Genomic DNA, 26,510 nt, shown 5'->3' with positions numbered 1-26,510 from the left:
ACTGCACGGAAAAAAAATTCAATTATATCTAGCGACATATTAGTATATAGTATACATTAAAACAATTCCTTCTAGAATTATGGTATATAAATATACTAACCTTTTGACCCGTATTCTTTTTAAAGAAAGTCTGCGGGCAAAGCGAGGCAAGCGTTTCTCATTACATTTTCGCCCTATTATATGAACACACTATGACTACACAAACACAACACTTGTTTTTTAAATTCGACGCGTTATAACGCGTTATAACGGTTGAGCACGCTTTTGCGGTTATCTCTCGTTACGCGTATGTACACAACACGCGCGACTGAGACTGAGACTGAGTACTGCCGCGCACTGATATTATCGCATGTGCCTGGCTGTGTGCGTGTGAATAGTACAGTCGCCTTATTCCTCGATAGAAAAGTCCTGTACCAATTTTTTATATAATACTTAATAAAAGAGTTTTTATTGAGTAAAGTCTGGCCAATCAGCGCCGATCTTTAGCAGGGCGCACGTCGGTGAACCGCGCGCCTGATAGTGTGCACCGCTGCACACTTCACAGCGCGCGGCTCACTGACGTGCGCCCGGCTAAAGGTCGGCGCTGATTGGCCAGATTTTACTCAATAATAACTCTTTTATCAAGTGTTATAGAAAAAAAAGGTAAAGGACTTTACTTCTCGATTTCATCTGCTCTACCTGCACACGACCGGTGATGCGATTGACGCCGGACATCCTGCATATATATATAAATTTTATAATAATTTATATATATTAATCTAACGTGAAAGATTATAGATAAAGGGGGCCTCACGAGCGAGACTTCGGAACTCTTCGATATTTGTCGTCTCGCTTGCTCCTTCATTCTTTCTCGCTATTGCTTTTGTCGACTCTCCAGCATCGCGCAGGGATCTTTCCTTATCTACTATATATAAACATCTTATAAAATAAAAACTGAAACTTTCATATTGTATTTTATTAGTATAAAAATAATTATAATGGATTAATGAGATTCTTGCGATTAAAATAACACCAAATATGACATAAATCGGATAATTTTAAATGAAATAAGTAATCATAATTTTAATAACATAAATGATTAAAAATAATCCGATTTATGTCATGTTTCGTGTCATTTTAATCGCGAGAATCTCATTAATCCATTATAATTATTTTTATACAGATGAAATGGAAAATACAAGTTTCACTTTTTATTTAGAAGATGTTTATATTTTGTAGATAAGGAAAGATCCCCGACGCTGAAGAGTCGACAAAAGCGAGAGCGAGAAAGAATGAAGGAGTAAGTAAGATGACAAACATGAAAGAGTTCCGAAGCCTCGCTCGCGTGACTCCTTTTATCTGTAATCTTTCACGTATATATGTCATCTTACTATAGAAAATAAAACTTTTGTATTTCGCATTTTATATATCTGAAAATAATTATAATGGATTAATTACATTTTTGCGATTAAAATGACACCAAATACGATATAAATCCGATTATTTTAAATGAAATAAGTAATCATAATTTTAATAACATAACTGATTAAAAATTATCCGATTTATGTCATGTTTAGTATTATTTTAATCGCAAGAATCTCATTAATCTATTAAAATTATTTTGATATCGATAAAATACGAAAAACAGAAATTTTACGAACGATATGTAACCCGAGATATTATAGATAAAGAGAGCCTCGCGAACGAGACTTCGGAACTGTTTGATGTTTGTCATCTCGCTTGCTCCTCGTTCTTTATTGTATTTATGTATTCTTTCATTCCCATTATTATATTCTTTTATTTCTTCGACTTTTATTCTTTCTATATTCTCGTCGTCCTACATAATAATACATTAATTTATTCGTGTTTATTTTATACAACATAAATGAGATATTGTGTATGTCATAAATAGAAAAAGTATTTAATTATGTGTATTTTTGTATGTACATGTGTTGTATTTAACTATAGTTAAATAGAAAAAGAAAGTAACTTGTGTTCTCTCATTTATGATGTATTAAATAAACATAAATAAATAAATTTATTTATTTTCATGTAGGGAGACGCGAATAGAAAGAATAAAAATTGAGCAAATAAAAGAATATAATAATGGGAATAAAAGAATAGAATATACAATAATGAACGAGCAGAAAGAAAGAGAGAGAGAGAGAGAGAGAGAGAGAGAGAGAGAGAGAGAGAAGCGCGAGTGAACGCGTAAGTGAATATGCGAGGAGTATGAAGCTAAGCGATGCGTAGTACATAGCGAGCAAGCGATTAGAAAGAGACAGAGCGTATGATCGAGAGAAAAAAGATACTGCAATAATGTTAGTGCGTACATGTATATTACTCTACACGCATGAAAGAGACAAAGGTAGTACGATTATGTCTGTCCTTGTCATGTAAGATTGCAGCTCCGTCTATCGCGACATCACGCAACTAATCTACTGCTCTGTTTTACTCTTGAGCCTCCATCTCGCACACACACATATGCACGAAAATTTTATTTTGCAATATCTTTTTTATAAAGCTTTTAAACTCACTTCTCTAAGTTCACTTACACTCTTTGATGAAATGCCGAGTGCGGAGTTTACTGATTAGGCACGTGTAGATTACAAATTTGTTATATTAAGTAAATGTTGACGCAGAAGCCGATAACAAAACTGTAATTTTCTCATTTTTTTTAACTTTTCATATGAGATGTTAAACTCCGCACTCCGTTATTATGTGTACCTTAATTGTGGAAAAAGATTTGTTGATATCTATAATCAACAAAAAGATTTTGCAAAATAAAGAATATTCGCGTTCTGTCGGTAATATTGGATCCCCTTAATTAATAAAATTTAATAATAATAAGTTCGCACTTATAAATGAATAAATGATAACCCGCGCCTTAGCTCTTATCTGCCAGTTTTTCCAACTAATTATTCTTACTTTGAGTTTTTATTGCTATTATCTTTAAATTAATATTTCTAAAGAGACACACGAACTCTAGCTGGCGATCTTCGAAATCAGGGACAATTTATAACGTACATCCGACAAGAAATGGTGGGAAATACTAGATTGTTTCGTAAATCGAAGATCATAGATTCCACCGTCGCAAATGGTACGATTTTAGCTTTAGTTATGTAGTATGTTTAGTTATGTTAGTTATGTTAGTATTCATTATTATTTTAGTTATGTTAGTATTCATTAAAAATCTGATAAAAGTGTACGAGCACTAGTTCATATAATAATCCATAATAAATTACAATGGTAATAAAATAGTAACAGAGAAAGCTACTCAAGCAGAATAGAAAATCATAATAATATCAAAATGACATTATAATGACTATCAAAAGTCATTTTGATGTCATCTTGATGTCATTTCCCAGACAGCACAAAACATCCTAAGAATCGTCCTGAATATGTGTAGGATGGTTCGGGACATTTGTAAGATATTTTAAGATATTATTATAAATATATTGTATGAAAATTTGATATGTATACATGATTACTTTCATTTATGTAGGCTATTTAAAATAATTCTAGAAATCTTAATAAGTATTAATGTCCTATAAATGTCCACTGGATAACCCCTGGATGTCTGTAGGATATTTGCCCTCTCTATTATATTGGATGTCCTTTGGATTTCCAAAGGACATATACATGTGCAATTAATTGTTAACATTAATTTCGTTTAATATTAATAATTGAATTTGATGCGCACATTTTCATATATCCAAAATTGTTATTTATTTAATATTTCATGAGAAATATTACTGTGCGCAACATTTCAAAAACGTTACAAAAAATAATATTCAACCGCTAGTTCGTTTGTTTACTGCTATGTGACGCGCGATCTCGTATTTGAGATTTGGTCATGAGAATTATATAAAGCTTGCAAAGCACAACTGGCAAGAAATTAAAAATATAATTATTTTCTATCAGTTTAATTTTTGATATAATCTTAACATAGAGAATTCAGATATTGGGTTGTTTAAAAAATATTACACGGCTCAAACCCGAAAGCCAAACCTAATATTCATGTAGACTAATCTCAAATATCAAAAGACGAACTATTTTCAGTATTACATTTTCAGTACTGGCATTAAATAACAGGACGCAATTTTCAGAATTTGCTCCCTGAAACGTACGAAAAATATTCCTAACATATATTAGAATGTTCCACAGGATCTCCTGGGATTCTCCAGAGGCTAGTATTCGGCTATCATTTATTCTTCCTCAGGACATCCAGAGGAGATCCGATTATTAAAATGGGATATCTTCAGGATATCCTATATGTATGTCCTGGATGCCCTTTGGACATCTTAATCCTTGTGCTGTCTGGGTTGATATTATTGTGATTTTCTTTGTTCTGCTTGGGTAGTTTCTAAATATTAATAATCTTAAAAAATAACGAAACATATATATACATAATATATATAGTTTAAGATAAGTATTTCGATAATAATTAGAACTCTAGCAAATATTTTTCCAGATGGCAAAAGTTTTACAGACAATATATCACAATTGATGACAGTACACGCATCACTGTGTGACACGGTGTTGCTTATAAATACCGCTTATGGAGTCGTTGTACTCGCGATTACAATTACCTGCTTAATACATCTGATTATCACACCGTACTTTTTAATAATGGAAGCTGATGGAAGACGCGAACCATTGTTCCTCGCGGTGCAAGGATTGTGGTGCATCTTTCACATTTGGAGGCTACTCATAATAGTGCAGCCTACATATGGCACTACAATGCAAGTATGTGTAATATGATCTAATTTAAATAATTAATACATTAATGTACACACATATACAATAATTTATTATAAGATGAAAAGATCAATGTTGATAAAAGGAAACTCAGAGTCTGTTTTTTATAGCTGAACTGGTTACATTAATTCAAAGTTTATCTTTCTTCATTTAATGTAGAGAGAAAAAAATAAACTTTAAACTAGTACAGCCACAGATTAATAGACAGATAGCCAAAGGCCCGGGGACCGGGTTAAAACGAGACCGGCATTTCTCACTGGTTTCAGCGCCATAACGTGGTTAGCGGCCAATGTAGTAACTACATCCTCAATCTTTACTTAGCAAATTTGCAGCAAAGTATTTAATAATTATATTTATTTAAAATATTTTATTTTAAATAAAGTATTTTTAGATATATCCGCATGTGCAATAAAATAAATTTCTTAAAATAAATTTTTCTTAGTCTTAATTGAATATAATGTAGAAAATATCTGCAATAAATTACTTTTATTTATTTTTTCTTATTCTTGGAACAAAAGTATCAAGCATTTAAGCAATCATGTATTTTAATCAAATTATGCTTTTAATTTATAGCTTTTTATTATTAATTTATTTTTACATATTATTAATTTAATTAATTTTTTAATTTATAAATTCGGTTGGATGCCCTATAGCGCGCAGCTATGCACATTAAAGACTATTACATACAAATTTGCACAAGCATAATTAAAACAATAAGATAATTAATAATACTACAATAAGTTTTTAGAAAATAAACATATAACAATAGGTGCGCTCCGCTTGACGCTATTTTTGCTTCGAAGACCAGATTCTTTGCCCTGACTCCATCAAACACTTCGGAGTGCATCTACCGAATATATAAAAACTTTTATAATATATAAAATTTTTATATTTTTTATTTTATCTTTTTGAGCGTAATTTTACTGATCTAATTAATAAGATTTTTGCAATTAAAATAACATCAAACACCACAATATTCGGATGAATTTCGATTAGATGCAAATTAAAAAATTTTTTTACTTATCTAAATAAAAATTATCCAAATTATATTGTATTTGATGTCATTTTAACCGTAAAAATCTCATGAGTCCATTACAATTACTTTCAAAAAGGTAAAAGAAGAAATAAAAGTCTTAATTTTTATTTCATAAGATATTTAAATTCATAAAAATCATTAAAAACTTTTATATTTTACATTTTATCCGTTTAAAAATAATTTTAATGGCTTAATAAGATTTTTGCGATTAAAATAATATCAAACACGACATAAATCGGATTCTTGAAAATGTCAAAACTATTTTATGGATAAATAAGTTGAATTTTCTGAAAAATAAAGAAATGGTTGTTTAAAAAATTTTAAATAATTTTTTTTAAGGAAATTTAATTAAAAATGTTTAAAGTACACCATGTTAAGTAATAAAATAAAAAATATGTAATATGTGCAAAATATTTAAAAAGATTGTAACGCGGTCACCTCGCTCGACGCTCGGATCGGCTCGTCGGTGTCCGGGTTCGAGAGGAGGGGAGACTCAAGCTTACGAAACACAATATAAGTAGAAAAAATAGTTTATTTGAATAAAGATATGTACAAAGTAGCGTGCAGGGCCAGGCGATGTTGGTCAGCGTGCGGTCGGTAGAAAGCTGGGGGTCAGGCGCGGGCGTGCAAAGCGGTACGCGACGAGAAACGCAAGGCGGTGCGGCTTAATCGCGATGGTGCGGCTTTATTTACAGACGAGCTTAAGATTACGGCGCGGTTATAACTAGCAGGCTCTTAGGTCTATCAGGCTTATTTCTAGCGGACTTATTATTAACAGGCTTTTGCTACGACGCGGTTAGAACTAGCGGACTTATGGCTAACGGTCTTAAGGCTACGACGCGATACTTACAGGTGGCTTATTACTACGGTTAGGCTAGGTAGGTGGGTATTGCCGACAGGCCCGAGTGTCACGTCGGGTCCGGCCTTGGCAACGGAAACCGGCGAAACCCGGTAGGGCTGAGCGAAACCTCAGCCCGGGTAGGTGCTAGGAGCCGGCGAAACCCGACAGGGCTAAGAGAAACCTTAGCCCGAGGAGCGGTGACAGGAGCCGGCGAAACCCGACAGGGCTAAGAGAAACCTTAGCCCGAGGAGCGGTGACAGGAGCCGGCGAAACCCGACAGGGCTAAGAGAAACCTTAGCCCGAGGAGCGGTGACAGGAGCCGGCGAAACCCGACAGGGCTAAGAGAAACCTTAGCCCGAGGAGCGGTGACAGGAGCCGGCGAAACCCGACAGGGCTAAGAGAAACCTTAGCCCGAGGAGCGGTGACAGGAGCAGTGTGACCAGAAACAGGTCCCGCGGCTCACGGCTCAGCAATGGAGGGGATAACGCACACAAGCGCAAACCGCGTACATGTGCGCTCTGCGCTTCGGTTAGTTTCGGAGAGTAGAGAAGAACAGACATATGTTTCCGTCTTCTCACTTTCTACCGAGCTGGCAACGATGGTTGCGTTCCGATATTCACTGCCAGTACTGAAAATCTATAGTCCACGTCACGTGCACTATAGATTTTCAGTACTGGCAGTGAATATTGGAACGCAGCCGAAAGCAATGTTGATTGCTTGGCTTATTACATACGATAGCGTTAAATGTTTTTCTGACTCGTGAACTTTTTATTATGCATATATGTATATATATATATATATATATATATATATATATATATATATAAAATATTTTTTTGTTATGCTATATTAGTATAGCATTGGCTATAGTTTATAAGTTTTATTGTGATATAATAAAAGTAATATATTTACATATAAGGACATATGCAATTTTTTAATTACTTTATATTACTTTAATAATTACTTTATTAATTATTTACACAAATATGTGTTTGTGTAAGATTATAAACATTACAATAATATAAGAACAAAGAGTGAATGGACTTCCATACCACCCATGAGGTTCCACTAATGGCGCGTTAGATTTTTTTATTACGTGGATCTTCGCCTGGAGCCCTATTGTACCACATTTTATTCATGTCTTATATAGAAATAATATATTTTACATATCTACTTTATCTTATACCTTATGTGAAATCTTTTACGGACAAGATACGCGGATGATAAAATTTATGGAACTATTCCAATTGTAAGTCTCAAATTTATTTATATGTTTATCTGTTATATTTATATATTTATATTACATTCTTCATTGTATTTATTCATTATATTTATTCATTATATTTATTCATTGTATTTATTCATTATATTTATTCATTATATCTATATATATATATATTTCATTCTTAGAGTCTTTGTTGTTGACAATTCTATATAGAAATGTGTGATACATTAAAAAAGAAACCTAAGCGAAGCTTTTCAGAAGCTTGGCTTAGTGATGATCGATTTAAATTTCGGATACGCAAAGTATCATTTGACGATAACCTTTTCCATTGTATTATATGTAATAAAAATTTTTCGTGCGGTTTATCGCACGTTATAAGACATGCGGATTCTGCGTGTCATAAAGAAAATGCATTATTATTAAATAATAACAATATAAGTTCAAATACAATAATACGAAAACGTTTTAAACAACAATGGTTAGAGATCGATTTGTTTAAGCCATGGCTACGCGAAGTATCAGATGACGTTAATTCATTTTTCTGCGCGTTTTGTAATATATCTGTTATTGGTGGTTTGTCTCAAATCTATCGTCACGCAGAATCCAAGCAACATATTATAAAATGTAAAGAAAATGAAACAAACAAATCCAGTGAAGATATGAATGTGAACGAATCACTTTTGTCATTTGAAGAGCGGAAGAAATCAGCAGAAATTCGCTATGCCGCGTTAATTGCTGATAAAAATATTTCGCATCGAACGGCAAAAGATATTCTTACTCTTTTCCAAGAAATAGGAAAAGATTTTAATGTTTTGAAAAATATGAGTATGGGCCGAACAAAATGTACAAGTATAATTTCAAATGTGTTATGTCCGATTGAGACGGATCGTATAGTTAACAGCATTCAAAACACTAAATTTTCAATTTTTATTGATGAAACATCTGATATTTCAAATGAAAAATGGATGACGTTTCTTGTTCGGTATGTTGATTCGAAAACATTAAACATTCGCTCGCAATTAGTAAAATTAATTAATATTGATGCGAGAGACTGCAGCGCAAAAAAATTGTTTAATGCTTTTAAAGCTGAAATGTGGAAATTGAATATTTCATTTTTAAATATTGTTGCTTTATCATGTGACAATGCAACCGTAATGACGGGAAAACATCTTTCATTTAAAAAAAAGCTGAAAAAGAGATGTGTAAAAATTTAATTACACTTCCATGTCCTTGTCATTCCACTGCATTAGTTGCGCATGCCGCATGCGCTAAAATACCGGATTATTGCGAGGAATTTTAAAAAAAAATCGTGAATTTTATTAACGGTAGTCCGAAACGTTCGGCAATTTATCAAGAGTTCTGTGAATGTTTTCAGCAAACAAACCTAAAAATTTTAAAGTTGTCTGATACACGGTGGCTTTCTCATCATTCATGTGTTGAAAGACTTCTTGAGTCTTGGGATACTATCAAGTTATTTCTGAATGAAATTACCATAAGCGAAAGAACAAAGTCTGGAACATATTTATTATCTATGATGCAAAATCTAGATATAAAAGCCTATTTCTTATTTTTACAGCATATTTTAAATTTTTTAAATTCATTTAATGCATGTTTCCAAGCTGTGGAAACTAGAATACATTTATTGCAGCCAAAATCAGTAGAACTTTTAACCACAGTTTGCAAACATTTTTTAAAGTCAGAGCATTTGAATAATTTATGTGATAATATTAAATTTGATGAAAAGGAGAATCAAAAATTGTTAGAAGAAGTTTCTTTAGAATCTGAATGTGAAGACTACCTCGATGAATTAATGAAGGAAGGACATGCAGATATAGTTGCAAATGTTCGAAAGAATTGTTTGTAATTTTATGTAACTGCCGCCGAGGAAATTTATAAAAGATTACTAATTAATGATAAATTTTTATCAAAATTAAAAGTTTTCGAACATAACCTAGTATTATTAGATATTGATAGAGAAACATCATTCAATGATGTTTCTTTTATCGCTGAAACTCTTGGCGGGTTTGACGAAAACGGTTTGAAGAAAGAATGGCTTACTTTACATCTAGATTTTACAATAACAGAAAAGGAAAAGCTATTAAAATTAAGCTTTGATGATATGTGGAAACAAGTTTTACAAAGTCAGTATTCCACTAATATTGATAAATATCCCAATCTCAAACGTCTTTTGAATGCTGTTAGATCACTTCCAAATTCGAATGCCGATCCAGAAAGAATGTTTTCTGTTTTAACAGATTTAAAAACAAAAAAACGAAATAAACTTTCGTCTTCCTCTATAAATGCTATTTGTGTTTTGAAATCAGCATTGAAAGCAAGAAAAGAAACCATTCTAAACATGGAGATCGATGAGAAGCATTTATCTCTCATGTCGTCGGACAAATTATATAATACTCCTCCTAAAAAACAAAAAAGCAGTCTTACATTATATGCTGCAGATGTTTGTGATATTGCTGGTCCCTCAACATCTACCGATATGCAATAATAATGTTCAGAAGATAATGACTTATATTTTATGGCCATTATTATTCATATAATATAATATAATAAAAATAGTTGCTTTACTTATTTTCTTGTAAAAATATCATGTCGGTAATAGATATTATGTCTCCAAAAGATACCATATTTGTAAAAGGTGCGTCTAAAAATTTTCATGTCTGTAATAGACATTATGTTTGCAAGACATAATAAAGTAAATATGTAAAAAAATATTATGTCTACAAGAGACATCAATAAAATGTGGTACAATAGGGCTCCAGGCGAAGATCCACATAATAAAAAAATCTAACGCGCCATTAGTGGAACCTCATGGGTGGTGTGGAAGTCCATTCACTCTTTGTTCTTATATTATTGTAATATTTATAATTTTACACAAATATATATTTATGTAAATAATTAATAAAGTAATTATTAAAGTAAAGAAATAAGAAATCGCATATGTCCTTACACGTAAATATATCACTTTTACCATATCATAATAAATAATAAAACTTAATATAGCATAACGAAAAAATGTTTTATATAACTATGTATATATATACATATATATACATAATAAAAAGTTCACGAGTCGGAAAAGCATTTAACGCTGTCGTATGTAATAAGCCAAGCGATCAACATTGCCTTCGTTGCCAGCTCGGTAGAAAGTGAGAAGAAGACGGAAAACATATGTCTGTTCTTCTCTACTCTCCGAAACTAACCGAAGCGCAGAGCGCACATGTACGCGGTTCGCGCTTGTGTGCGTTATCCCCTCCATTGCTGAGCCGTGAGCCGCGGGACCTGTTTCTGATCACACTGGACAGGAGCCGGCGAAACCCGACAGGACTAAGAGAAACCTTAGCCCGAGGAGGTAGTAGGCACTGGTCAGGTCGGTGTCGGGAGCTGGATGTCGGGATCGGATCTGGTCTCGATGCCTCGGCCGGCCGGGCTTATATACCCGGCCGGGGCCTCCCACTGTACCGTCGGCCGGGAGTGGGGTCGCTTCCGCGTGGGGAACCGCGAGCGAGATACGGCGTGTCGAGAGCGAGAGCGCATGCCCGGCGAGATAGCGCGCCTAGTGTGAGCGGGATGGTGCGTGTGGCATGCGTGCGAGCGAGAGAGCGTGCGCGGTGGTTGCGCGAGCGGGATAGTTAGAGTAGGGTAGAGTAAGCGAGGTAGACATGTTATTGTATGTACATATATATATTTCGCCGTAGTAACGGCCCTGCCGTTACAAGATTTATTTCATATTTAAAACTCATGATTTTTTTTATGTTTAAAAAATGTAATTTTAATATTTAATATTTATTGATTTAATATATATCTCTCATTATATATCTCTCATTATATCTCTCATAATATATATCTAACATTTTATATCTCTCTCACACACGCATGAGCAGAAGTGTGCATGCGTGTGATAAAATCTCATATGTATGAAATCATTATATATTAAAAATATATTGTTTATAAATGTAATATAATAAATTTTTATAAATTTATTATTATAAATTTTAATATAAATGTCTTTTTATTAAAAAAAACATGAATTTTAAATGTAAAATAAATTTTTTAAAGATCGAAAATAATTATTTGTATAATGCATTTATATACATCTAAAAAATATTTTTTAAATGTTAAAATTTAGGTCTTTTTTCAATAAATAAAAAGTGATTTAATTCACTATTTTAATGTTTTTAAAAATGTTTTCCAAACTTTTTCAAAAACAGTTTTAGAAGTATTTGTTTACTCTTTGGTGTATTGGAACGCATGTCGTTTTTCGGTAGACTTTAGATCAGTGCTCGGAATTAGATGCCCTTTTCGGGCCGATATCTGAGGCGCCGCCTACGGTTCCCCCACTACGGTTCGAGGCTCGACGGCCGAGCCGCCAATCGTGCGTAACGCTATGCTTCAGGAGCATCCTTATATAAAAAATATGCTAAAATCGTATCTTTTGTCAAATCGTCATTTAAATTTGCCTTACTAGATAATTTTTATAAATTTCTATTATTAATATATTATATATGTAATCTATTACGCACATATATGGTATATTATATGTTATAATAATATATTTTAGAGACAGTAATATATATATATATATATATAATAATTACAATTTTGATAATAGCTTTTCACAGGGATCGTCCCAATTGCGCACATTACCGATCGGACATGACAATATTTCCCGATCAGACACAGACCCGATCGGACACATGTCCGATTGGACATAGTCTCGATCGGACACAGGCTCGATCGAACACAGACCCAATGGGACACAGACCCAATCGGACACAATTCCGATCGGACATATATGGTTGCAATCGGACACAGGCCCGATCGGACACATATGGTTGCAATCGGACACAGGCCCGATCGGACACAACCTCGATCGGACACAGACCCAATCGGACACCATCCCGATCGGACACAGTATATCAGAAATATATAGGTTTAGGTTAGGTTATATCTTCCGGAAGTGGAGCCCCCCCGTAGGGGAGGCGGAACATACTGCCTGCACGCATATACTTTTTAATGCGTAGTAACCCATACAGCACCGAAAGATTACAAAAACGTTGCATAGATCTTACATTGAAACATTGTAATATTGCATAGAAGTTGCGAAATGTTTCTGCAATGTTACTACAAGCCTGCGGCAACGTTGAAATATCCGCCCTCAGAAATATTTCAATGTAAGACTACAGTAATGTTACGGTGTAATGTATTTGTAATATTTAAATATTAGGGGGACCGGAAAGTAATGTCGTTTCTGCGCATGTCGATATTCGTTTGTCATTTATCAGCTTATTGTGTACTTCAAAGTCGTGCCAAAGACATTTTAAGGTTAGAGCGACTTGTTTACACGTAAATAATTAAATCTTAAATTTTTTTTGCAATTTATGGTGAAATGGCCAGCCAAATACCGGAAGAGGTACATACCCGGCATTGTATGCTTTTTGAGTTTCACAAGGGTAGTAACGCAACAGTTGCTACCAAAAACATTTGCGATGTTTATTCAAGTGCATTAGACGTTCGTAAATGCCAAAGGTGGTTTTCTAAGTTCAAATCCGGTAATTTTGATCTTTTCGACTCGTATCGATCAGGAAGACCAACAACTTTAGACAATGACATGTTAAGAGCGGAAGTGGAAGCAAATCCGTGTCAGACAATCGAGGAACTGTCAAACACTCTTAACCAACCTTGGTCGACCATCCAAGAACATTTGCAGCAGATTGGTAAAGTAAGCAGAGCAGATGTTTGGGTCCCGCATAATCTGTCCGAAGAAAACAAAGCTAACCGGTCGACCACATGCAACTTATTGCTTCAGCGGCACAATACAGAAGCGTTTTTTGATCGCTTGATCACTGGAGATGAAAAATAGGTCCTCTATGATAATCCAAAACGGCAGTGGCTCTCTCCGAATGAATCGCCACGAAGTACAGCTAAGCCAGGTTTACACCTCAAAAAGGCGCTTTTGTGTGTTTGATGGAGTATTCGCGGGGTCGTTTATTTTGAAGTGCTGAAACCTGGACAAACTGAGAATGCAGACCTTTACAGTGAACAATTGGATCGAGTAAATCAATCTTTAATTGAAAAGTGTCCAGCGATTGTCAACAGAAAAGGCGTTATTCTGCAACACGATAATGCAAGACTGCACTGCGCAAGACGAACCCTGGAAAAAATTAATGAATTGGGGTGGGTAGTATTGCCTCACCCACCATACTCGCCCGATATTGCGCCATCGGATTTCCATTTATTCCGATCGCTACAACATTTTCTAAGTGGCAAAAAATTTGAAAATTTGGATGATGTCCAAAATGCCATCTCCAGATATTTTGCTCAAAAACCAATTGATTTTTATCGATCCGGCATTGAAAATTTGCACACTAGATGGCAAAAGGTTGTTGATAAAGAGGGTGATTACATCATTGATTAAAAATAAAAACTTGTTAAAAATTTATCTGTTTGAATTTAATGTAAAAAAACGACATTACTTTTTGGTCCAATACATTGCTACAAATATGCAAAACGCTTCAAATTTAATACATAAACTTTGAGAACATATAAAAACATCCAAGAGAGATGAGAAAAAAGATTGTGAATTTACGCAATTACAACGAGTTTTTTTCTCGTCTCTCTTGGATGTCTTTATATATTCTCCAAGTTTATCTATTAAATTTGAAGCATTTTACATATTAAAAAATTGTTATCAAATTTTTGCTTTTATATAAAAATGGAAACTATTAAACAATTTTCTGTTATCTAATTAACATCGCTATTTTATAAATTATTTACAAGTTTAAGAAATTGATAATGATTAAATAATTTAATTCATAAAAATTAAAATTTTATTTATATAAATAGTAAAGTCCATATCTTAAGTAGACAATAAACGGATAATTTTAACTTTTTTCGGATAATTATTTGTCCGATTTCTGAACACTCAATTCAATATCTGAATTTCCTGTGTTGAGATTGTATCAGACAAATTAATCTGATAAAAATAGTTATTATATCTTTAATATTACTAACCGCTTTTTGCAAGCTTTATATAACCATCGTGATTACAACTTAAATACGATAGATAACGCAACGCGCGCCGCATAGTGGTAAACGAACAGAGTAACGATTATCAAAAACTGTCTTTGTAATGTTTTTGAAATATTGCTGTAACATTCTCATAAAATATTACAATTCCATATTCCAATAATGTCTCAACAATATCATTGCAACTTGCAAGATTGTAACATTGCTGCAATGTAATTGCAATGTTCTGTGCTGTATAGGAAGTTTCCACATAGGTTTACAACTTTCTACGCGAAGCGAGGTTCAACGCAAACCTATATGTCTAGTTTTTTGATAGTGGAGCTCCCTCGTAGGGGGGGGCGGAACCCACTGTGTCCACGCATACATTTTCCCATCCACACAATGATTGTAGGATGGACCTAGCTTCGCGATGAGGACTGTGTCCGATTGGAACTGTGTCCAATTGAGCCTGTGTTCGATCGGGCCTGTGTCCGATCGGGCCTGTATCCGATCGGGCCTGTGTCCGATCGGGCCTGTGTCCGATCGGGCCTGTGTCCGATCGGGCCTGTGTCCGATCGGGCCTGTGTCCGATCGGGACTGTGTCCGACCGAGCCTGTGTTCGATTGGGAAATATTGTCGTGTCCGATCGGTAATATGCATAATCGAGACTCACTCTTTTCACATCACTCGTGAGGTACTATTATCGATGCGTTTTTTTTAAGTGATTTCCCCAGTAGGCCTATTCCACTAAAAAATAATAAAGATAGTGAAATAGGAATAGGATAATGGAATAGGGAAAAGTTATTATTTTTTGGTAGTTATGGGTGATGTGGAAAGCTATTATCAAAATTGTAATTATATATATATATATATATATATATATATATATATATATATATATATTACTGCGGGTAGATACTCTTCTCCAATCCCAAGAGAGGATAGATCTACTTCAGGAGTTGGCAACCCTGCCCACGCGATGCACATGATGCTCTTCACCTCCTATAATGAAGACATCATGTCCTACCCTTAATCTTAACCAAGTCCACACATTTTTTCCCATCCTAACCATGAAGGAAGACAACGGGAAACCACCTTCATTACTACTTTTCCAATAGAATATCAAGGCTGTGTTCAATACCAAATATTCCGGAGGTTTAAAATAGCTCCCCAATCGGATCTCTGGGGGGAGCAGTCTTGGACAACATCATGCAAGAGACAATGAATAATCGAAGCATAACACAAATAGGCGCGTGGAACGTTCGTGGACTCCTAAAAGTGGGGAAACTGTACATTGTGGAGCAGGAAGCCCAAGCAAACAGACTAGGAGTGCTGGGACTATCAGAAACACATTGGAAAGAGGCCGGACACTTCAACACAAGATCGGGAAATTGTATATACTTCTCGGGCAACCAAACAGAGAGTAGCAACGGAGTAGCTTTTCTGTTGCCCAAGACAACAGCAAGGGCAGTCTTGGGATATAATCCAGTCAGCGATCGAATTATAACCATAAAGATCAAGTAAACCCATTTAACATCAATATTGTACAGGTTTATGCCCCAACCGTAGAAGCATCCGAGGAAATCTTGGAAACATACTACGAGCAGCTGCTGGGCAACACCATAAATCAACTCCCAAGTGGAGAAATCCTAATAGTGATGGGAGACATGAATGCAAAAATCGGACGCTCAACGACGATAGGCGAAGAACTGAATCAGATAATAGGTTCTTTTGGCTTGGGCACAAGAAATGAACGAGGGAACCGAATGCTGCTATTCTGTCAAGAACACAACCTCACCATCGCCAATTCGCTATTCCAACACCATAACAGACGCCTATACACATGGAAGTCGCCAGGGGACAGATATAGAAACCAAATCGACTACATTATGGTCAGAACGCGCTGGAGATCCGCCATCCTGAACTGCAAGACATATCCTGGCGCCGAATGTGGGTCTGATCATCAACTGCTAATAATGCAATTCAAATTACGCCTAAAGAGAACGAATGCAAACGGTCAGAGAAATCGGACCAGCATTGCAGGGACAATCAATGACAGTTTTAAAAAAGAAATTCAAAAAGAACTGACAGATAAGAGCACAAGTATTATGAGCAACCAGGACCCAAACCGTGAATGAGAGGCTCTGAAAAACACCATTAAAGAGATAACAGATAGACCCCAACATACGGACGACTCCATCAATACACCAATCCAACACTGGATAACACAGAGGATCCTCGACACAATCAAAGAACGGAAAGAACTGAAAAGGAAGATAACAAGAGGCTAAATAACAAAATACAAAGGCAATGCAGACAGGATAAAAATAACTACATTAAGGGGATATGCAGGGAAATAGAGGAACACCAAAGTACCTACAAAACTAGAGATCTATACAAAAAAGTAAGAGAACTGTCACGCAAGTTTACCCCGAAGGCACTCACAATAGAGGACAAAGAGGGAAAGATCATATGGGAAGACCAAAAAATTCTCGAACGTTGGAGACAGTACTGCGAAGAACTGTATAATGAAGAAACAGAAGGAGCGCCCGAACAACAAGAAGATACGTTGAATTGTGAACTGGAACCCGATATCCTCCTATCGGAAGTAGAAGAAGCTATAAAACACTTAAAGCCAAACAAAGCTCCAGGAAGGGATGGTGTGTCCGCTGAACTCATAAGAGCAATGACAGGCGGCAGCGACGGAATAAAAATATTACATGACATCTGTAATAAAATCTGGCGAAGTGGCCACTGGCCCAAAGACTGGGTGAACTCCGTGTTTATTCCAATCCACAAAAAGGGATCCACAAGAAAATGCAAAAACTACAGAACGATATCCTTAATATCACATGCAAGCAAAATCCTACTCAAAATCCTAGATCAAAGGCTGCATAGATACTTAGAATTTCAGATTCCACCCGAACAAGCGGGTTTTGTGAAAGGAAGAGGAACTAGGGACCAGATCTTCAACAGCCGCCAACTAATCGAGAAAGCCCGTGAGTTCAATACACCCATGCTGCTGTGTTTTATAGACTACAAGAAGGCCTTCGACTGCGTAAGATGGAGCAGCTTTTGGGTTGTACTTAAAGAAATCGGGGTTCCGGATCATCTGGTGACTCTCATTAGCAACATGTACAAGAGCAGCGAAGCTACGATTCGCCTCGACAACAAAACATCAAAAAATTTTAAAGTACAGAGATGAGTACGTCAGGGATATGTCCTAACGCCGAGACTGTTCAATGCGTACGGCGAATGCATAATGAGACGAGCCCTGGAAAATTTCGACGGAGGGATATCGATCAACGGAAAAAAGATAAACAACCTTAGATACGCAGATGACACTACCCTGGTGGCAAAGGATGAAAACGAAATGACAGAAATCCTGGAAAAGGTGGCTAGCCACCTCTGGAAAGCCAAGCTCTGGGTCTCGAAATCAACATGGAAAAGACGAAGCTGATGATCATCGACAGGAACAACTCCTTGCACATGAGGAATCTCCAGAATATGCTCGAACTGGTAGATAATTTCATTTACTTGGGAGCCCTAATAACTAACAAAGGAGGCTGTGAGGAGGAAATCAGGAGGCGAATAACATTGGCGAGGACAGCGATGTTAAATTTAACAAAAATATGGAAGGACAGACAGATAACAAGGAATACCAAAAAAGCCCTGGTCAGCACTCTGGTGTTCTCTGTGTTCTCATACGGATCTGAATCCTGGACAATAAAATCTGGGGATAGACAGAGAATAGATGCGTTTGAGATGTGGTGCTGGAGGAGGATGCTTCGCATACCTTGGACGGCCCACAGGACAAACATCAATATTGAATGAACTCGAAATCAAAGACCGACTATCCACAATTTGCCGCAGAGGCATCCTCAGATACTTCGAACACATCACCCGGAGAGACCACAACAACTTGGAAAGGCTGATAGTCCAGGGTAGGATAGAGGGTAGAAGACCAAGAGGCAGATCCCCGTCAAGATGGATAGATCAAATAAAGGAGATCACAGGAAAATCAGTTCAAGTCAATACAAGAGAGACGGAAGACAGACAAGGCTGGAGATGCAAAATCCTCCAATACTCATAACCATGATATTAGGTGTACAAATAAGTTTCCACCGTTTGACAAAAGTTGGCGCCACCAGTAAGTTGTGGTTAAAATTGTCAGATGTAAAACGTCCTTATCGTAAGATTGGACATCAGTCAATAACATAACCTTAAAATATTAGTGATTTTTTATCAGTATAATATATTCTTTTGTGTGCGAAAATATCGAGTTTTGAGCCGAATAAGCGTCATTTGCGGGAACTTTTGATTTACTTCTTCAATTTGAAGAAATCTGCAGCTGAGGCGTATCGATTGCTTGTAGAAGCATATGGTGAGGCTGCCTTAAGTGAGAGAAGTTGTCGTGAGTGGTTTCAAAAGTTTAAGAACGGTGAATTTGACATCAAAGACAAAGAACGTAGCGGAAGGCTGAAAGTGTATGAAGACACGGAATTGGAAGCATTATTGGATCAAGATTTGTGTCAAATGCAAGAAGAACTTGCACTTACATTGGGAGTGACTCAAAACATTAAGTTCCGTTCTTTCACAATAAATGCCCAATTTTTGATAAAAAACGGCGGAAACTTATTTGTACACCTAATATCACGACTCTTCTGACAGGAAGATGCGACTAAGAAGAAGATATATATTACTGTCTCTAAAATATATTATTATAACATATAATATACAGGGTGTCCCATTTTAAAGGACCCACTCAAGTATCTCAGAAACACTGCGTTAAATCGAAAAATGTTTCAAACAAAAGTTGTGTGGCTTCAAGGGGGCCATAAGATGGTGATAATGATTTGACTTTGGAAAATCATTTGAAGGTCATGTGAAGGTCAACTTTAAAATCTTAAGTGGAAACCCCCATTTTTTATTTAGTATTCTTATAGCTTGCCTCGAGAGCTTTCCAAAACATAATAATAATCTATTTTTTTATTCAGTACTTTTTGAGTTATTTTATATTTTAATCTGACGTTTTTTGATATAAAAAATTAAATATCTCATAAAATAGTTAATTTTTGATAATCTTACCGTAATACTTTTATGTACAGAATAATGATACAAATCAATTAGTACAAAAAAATAATAATTTTTAAAAAAATTATTTACAATGTATTTTTTTAAACAATTATTTGTTTTTTTTTGCACTAATTAATTTGTCTCATTATTCTGTACATAAAAGTATTACGGTAAGATTATCGAAAACTGAATATTTTATGAGATATTTAATTTTTTATATCAAAAGATGTCAGATTAAAATATAAAATAACTCAAAAAGTACTGAATAAAAAAATTGTTTGTTATAGTGTTTTGGAAAGCTCTCGAGGCAAGCTACAAGAATACTAAATAAAAAATGGGGGTTTCCATTTAAGATTTTAAAGTTGACCTTCACATGACCTTTAAATGATTTTCCAAGGTCAAATCATTGTCACTATTTTATGGCCCCCTTGAAGCCACATAACTTTTGTTTGAAACATTTTTCGATTTAACGCAGTGTTTCTGAGATATTTGAGTGGGTCCTTTAAAATGGGACACCCTGTATATGTGTGTAACAGATTACATATATAATATATTAATAATAGAAATGTATAAAATTATTTAGCAAAACAAATTTAAATGACGATTTGACAGAAGATACAATCTCAGCATATTTTTTATATAGGGACGTTCCTGAGGCATAGTGTTGCACGCGCGATTGGCGACTCGGCCATGGAGCTTTGAATGGTAGTGGGGGAACCGCAGGCGGCGCCTCAAATATCGGCCCGAAAGGGGCATCTAATTCCGAGCACTGGTCTAAAAAATAAGACTCGAAGATCGAGCCTTTGTGTATGCCGTTTTTCTTACTTGTTCTTATTATTGTCTCGCTTGCTTCTGATAACAAGACAATAATAAGAGTAAACGAGACAATCACAGGAGTGAGCAAAAAAGGAATAACCGCATTCATAAAAGCTCGATCTTGATCCTCAAATCTTCTTTACGCGTTGCTTTTCTTCTATCGCTCATTCTTGTCATTGTCTCGCTCACTCTTATCATTATTTCAGGAGTGAGCGAGACAATAAGAGGCTAGCCTTTTTCACATTTCATTTGTCTCATAATAAATTAACCTGGACTCGCACCAGGGGCAAAGTCTGTTGATAAAATCAAAGGAATTTAGCCTGGACTTGAACCACGGACACAGTCTTTTGGAAAAGTCAACGGAGTTTAGCCCAGAGTCAAACCAGGGGCAAAATGAGTCGGTTAGGGGCAAAGTGTGTTGCACGGAAATGCCGGTCTTGCCTTCATCCGGGCTCTTGGACCGGAAATAAGTTGGTGCTAGAAGTTTATATTTTTTAATAATTAACAGCTTAAACGATTGCTTCCCTCTAAAAACTAATAGGTTTTGAAATATTTACAAAAACCGTAATATTTATTATTTTCACTCAAAAACATATTTCCAATAGTTTTTTGCAATTATATTCAGCATGAAACGATTGTTCCTTAATTGCTTCATATTGCTCCATCATTATTTTCATGATTTACTGCATTTTTTATCAAAAATTAACAAAGTGATCATTTCCCAAGCGACGCCATCCCTATCTATCGGCCGCCTATCGGAACTGTATGGCTCAGCAGCCAACGAGAATATTCAAACATAATATAACAGCTCTATTGTTTATAACTATATCTCAAAGAGTTTAATCAACATTTCTTATTGATTTTTTGGTAGAATAATTGAACCTCTATTATGATATTCACGATTGCTCCACTTATATAATTAATCTTTTTATGATATATTAGCAAAAAAAACCAATCATTTTCTTGTAAAAATATATTTTCCGTAGTCTACTACAAATATATCCAATATAAAACGATTGCTCCATAATTGCTTCATATTTAAGATCGTCTTAACCCCGTATCAGGCTACGCATTGAAGATTGAAATTCAAGATTCAAGATTGATATTTGACCAATCAGAACAAATAAATTTTAATCCTTTTTATACTTGAAAGGATTGTGGATCCGGTAATACTCGGAGTGAGAAACAAAAGTCTATTTAATAATTATTCTTGTTGTACATTAATAAATGTTTCATTCTCTACGCGGGTCTTAACAGCAGTGTGTCGTGAGTTACTTTCTAGATTCGCTCTCCCATCACGTACCAGTACACACAGGGAAGGGGACGTGTACATGTATGCCACTCCTACTAAAGCGCGCTCACATATCGTACAATATAGATGTACATATATTCTAACAATACTGATTAATCAAATTTCAATATTTAATCTTCAATCTTCAATTTTCAATGCGTAGTCTAATACGGGCATAATGACGAGCCAAGACCACTCTTAAAGCCCGTATCAGACTACGCATTGAAAATGAAAGATTGAAGCTTAAAGATTGGAATTTGACTAATCAGAACAAAAAGGATTAAAATTTATTTCTGATTGGTCAAATTTCAATCTTGAATCTTGAATATCAATTTTCAATGCGTAGTCTGATACGAGCTTAAGACAATCTTAAATATAAAGCAATTAAGGAGCAATCGTTTTATGTTAATTATATTTGCAGTAGACTACAAAAAATATGTTTTTACAAGAAAATGATTAGTTTTTTTTTGCTAATATATCATAAAAAGATTAATTATACAAATGTAGCGATCGCGAATATCATAATAGAGCAAGCGAGGTGCAATTATTCTACCAAAAAATCAATAAGAAACGTTGATTAAACTCTTTGAGATATAATTATAAACAATAGAGCTGTTATATTATGTTTGAATATTCTCGTTGGCTGCTGAGCCATATAGTTCCGATAGGTAACGACGGCGTCACTTGGGAAATGATTAATTTGTTAATTTTTGGTAAAAAATGCAATAAATCATGAAAATAATGATGGAGCAATATGGAGCATTTAAGGAATATTTTGGAAACGTCTCGAATTTAGCTACACGAATATAATAAAAAATAGGCATTTTTGTGGAAGATTTTTGTTCACGGAGCTTTTCAAGGTCATTCAAAATTCACAAATAATGTCACCAACTAACAGATTTTGTAAAACCCTACTATGTTTGTTTCAAACATTTTTCAAAAAAATCAATACCTTCCGAGATTTGATTATTCGGCAGCCCGAATTTTTCATGTTTGACTGGTTATAACTCGATAACTGTCCATTATTGAGCTTTGTGCCCATTACATCTTTTGTTCAATAGGTCATAAGCTACAACATATGTAAAAACCAATTGATTTGACCGGGACAGATTTTCCATATGATTAGTGCGGGGTTCTTTCACATTTTTTGTAAATATTTCAAAAACTATTAATTTTAAAAGAGGAGCAATTGTGGATTCTGACGGAGCAATTAAGGAGCAACCGTTTGAGCTATTAATTATTCAAAAATATAAACTTCTTCGTGTCAACTTATTTCCGGTGGCCTTTAGCTTTCTGTCTATTAATCTATGGTACGGCCAGTTAAGGCCACAGACTTCTATATATTACTAGATCGCTAACTCCTATGAAATACATGGCCCCGAAAAGTATGTACACAACACATGCACATACAGCACATACACATACACAAACACTTTTCGTCTGTACACATCAGCCATGTTACATATCCAGTTCCTACCACAAACTTCTATATAATACTAAACCACTAACTCCCTTATATACTGACCGAAAAATTGACCCCGAAAAGTATGTATCACGTATGAGAAGTAAACATCTATGGTACACATGCGTAATCTAACAAGTAACATTACCTAACTGATACTCACCGATTTGAATGAAACTTAACATACTTATTAAACACCGAAAAACATTAAATACGTGTTTTTTTGTTTCGGCTAAACACGATTTTTAGGGGTAGAAAGCACCCCTTAACCCCTGGAGGTGGAAACAGTTATGGCTAATTATTTCTGAAACGATACATTTTCTGAAAAAAGTGCTTAGGACCAAAGTTGTAGAGTTCAAAGTGATGCACTTGATGGCGACCTTGAGGTCGATTTTCAAGGTCAATTAAATTTGGAAATAATTAGCCGTTGCCGGACTTTGACCACATCCTGTATCTATAACCAGTAATTTTATGCGTTGACTCTAAATTTGTCTTCAGAATTGATTTATTGCGTTATTTTCCTAAAAAAAGAAAAAACCTGACGTAATGGGAAAATAGGCGCAAATTTATAGAAAAAATAAGAAGGAGAAAAAAGTTTTGTAAGTAACTTCAGAATAAAAGTAAAGATAAGAAAACATAAAATGTCACTCTAATTATAAGTTAAACATTACCTTCGTGCTATATTAGAAACTTTAAAATTTTTCTAAATTTTTGTTGCTACTCTGGAGTTATCCACAATATCTTTTACTCTTTATTTTGTATTAGGATTTCATTCGGACATATGATCAATTATTATTTTCCCGACTGTCGTTGAGCAAGCATTTTCCAAAATTACTTCTTGATCAGTTATTTGCTATGAGCTATCTTGCTCGTGAATTTCGTTCAAATATACCTTCAATTATCATTTTCACATCTCTACTTGGGCGAGTGTTCATTGTTTATAGTTTTATGTCATCAAGTGCATCATTTTGAACTCTACAACTTTGGTCCTAAGCACTTTTTTCAGAAAATGTATCGTTTCAGAAATAATTAGCCATAACTGTTTTCACCTCCAGGGGTTGAGGGGTGCTTTCTACCCCTAAAAATCGTGTTTAGCCGAAACAAAAAAACACGTATTTAATGTTTTTCGGTGTTTAATAAGTATGTTAAGTTTCATTCAAATCAATGAGTATCAGTTGGATAGTGTTACTTGTAAGTAGGAATCATGTGTGTATGTGTATGCTGTGTGCGCATGTGTTGTGTACATACTTTTCGGGGTCATGATTTCGCAGGGGTTAACGGTTTAGTATTATATACAATAGAAGTTTGTGGTTCCTACCCTCTTCTTTCCTACTGATTCCTATTTAAGTCACGCATACGCAGATGTTTAAGGCCATCACACACAAAATTCCGTAAGGACATAAGACGTAAGCATAAGAAAATTGACCAATCCCAATCAAGTATTGAGCTTTCCGTAAAAGTAGAGAAGCTACGGAGAACCAAATACTCGATTGGGATTGGTCCATTTTCTTACACTTATCTCTTATGTCCTTACGGAATTTTGTGTGTAATGGCCTTTACTTCTCATACGTTCAGCTATTCTGCTCAAGCCCTAAGTACGGATCTACAATAAGTGTAGTAAGCCTTTAGCTTCAAAAAATTGACCAAGCACAATCAAGTATGAGGAGAATACTCGACTGTGATTAATCAATTTCTTAAGGCTTAAGGCTTACTATACTTATTGTAGATCCAGACAAATACATATTTTTAGGGTTAATTTTTTGGTACAATATATAAGAGAGTTAGCAGTCTAGCAATATATAGAAGTCTGTAAAACACAATATCACCTGATTAGCTGAAAAAACTTAAAATTCTGTATTTGATAGCCAATCGTGTAATACTGTGTGTTACACTATGTCATTTGTCTATTTTGCTGGAAAACATCCTTTTTCTCTTCATAATGGAAAGAGAAAGATAAGCTCTGAACTAGACTTCTATATAATCAAAGAAGCGACAATGGCTCCGCTTGCTGATTGGTTGACCGCCACGGGTCCGTTCCATTTAACGACCGCAACGCTCACGGTATCATTTCATTCGTCGTTCACCGAAAGTTAAACAAAGATAGATAATGCTCGCGAGCGTTGCAGTCGTTAAGTGGAACGCGCCCTATGTTGGTGGTTAGTTTGCACGTAGCCCCCCGGGGGGGCTCCATTTCCGGAAGATATAATCTGACCCAAACCTATATATTTCTGATATACTGTGTCCGATTAGGGCTGTGTCCGATCGGGCCTGTGTCCGATCGGGCCTGTGTCCGACCAAGCTTATGTGATTAAGTCTGTGTCCGATTGGGAAATATTGTCGTGACCGATCGGTAATGTGAGCACTCGAGACTCACTCTTGGTATATACCACTAATCTTACAATAAAATCTTACTTTATAATATTGACGGAAGATTAATGGAATCTTATTTCAATATTTCAGCCTTACACGCTAACATTTCACTTTTCGCGTATGCTGAAAATATTACAAAATTATGAAATATTGTTTTGTTGTGCCTCTCCGGGTACAACGGGAATTTTGGGGATGATCCAAGGGTTCGGCTCATCTTAGGAATTGGGACTCTGAATGTTGAGAAACATGAGACAAAGATTCCGTGCAAAAATGATTTATTACAGTATGTATACGTATCGTATACGTATCGTAGAATTCGGTTTAATGATGTTTCGGCGATGTAACAATATCGGCGCTTGCAGAACCTTACAGCTTCCTCAAGTATACGCGTCACTACTTAGTTTATATACGGCCCCGAGGTACTCGTTATCTCTCCTTTTATTGTCCAAAAGTAGGTGATTTTTTGGTACTAGGTCGCGATGTCTTAATTGTATATTGCAACGAACTGCATACATTGCATTTAATCGCGGTTTTGGGAGCGCGCGTAACAGCTTACAAAGTGCTGAATTTGCGCTGTACTCCTTTTTACTTTTATAGGTCGTAATTGCGTTATTCGATTTCGAGTTACGA

General features: G+C 35.3%; 1 protein-coding gene and 1 pseudogene across 1 annotated transcript in view; both read left to right on the top strand.

Annotated features, from left to right (window-relative positions):
• LOC138943028 (gustatory receptor for sugar taste 43a) overlaps positions 1–26,510 on the top strand; it is a 61,473-nt gene that overhangs the window by 11,114 nt on the left and 23,849 nt on the right. Inside the window, exons 5-6 of the mRNA XM_070313547.1 lie at positions 2,969–3,079; positions 4,454–4,728. Of these exons, the coding sequence (XP_070169648.1) occupies positions 2,969–3,079; positions 4,454–4,728 (386 nt within the window). The remainder of the gene's footprint in view (positions 1–2,968; positions 3,080–4,453; positions 4,729–26,510) is intronic.
• LOC138943029 (uncharacterized) lies at positions 13,100–13,700 on the top strand (annotated as a pseudogene).

This window comes from Polyergus mexicanus, unplaced genomic scaffold (genome assembly GCF_030449975.1).
Source record: "Polyergus mexicanus isolate NDT 795.1 unplaced genomic scaffold, iyPolMexi1.0 SCAF_25, whole genome shotgun sequence".
In the NCBI taxonomy this organism is placed as follows: domain Eukaryota; kingdom Metazoa; phylum Arthropoda; class Insecta; order Hymenoptera; family Formicidae; genus Polyergus; species Polyergus mexicanus.
This window is presented reverse-complemented; position numbering and strand designations above follow the sequence as displayed.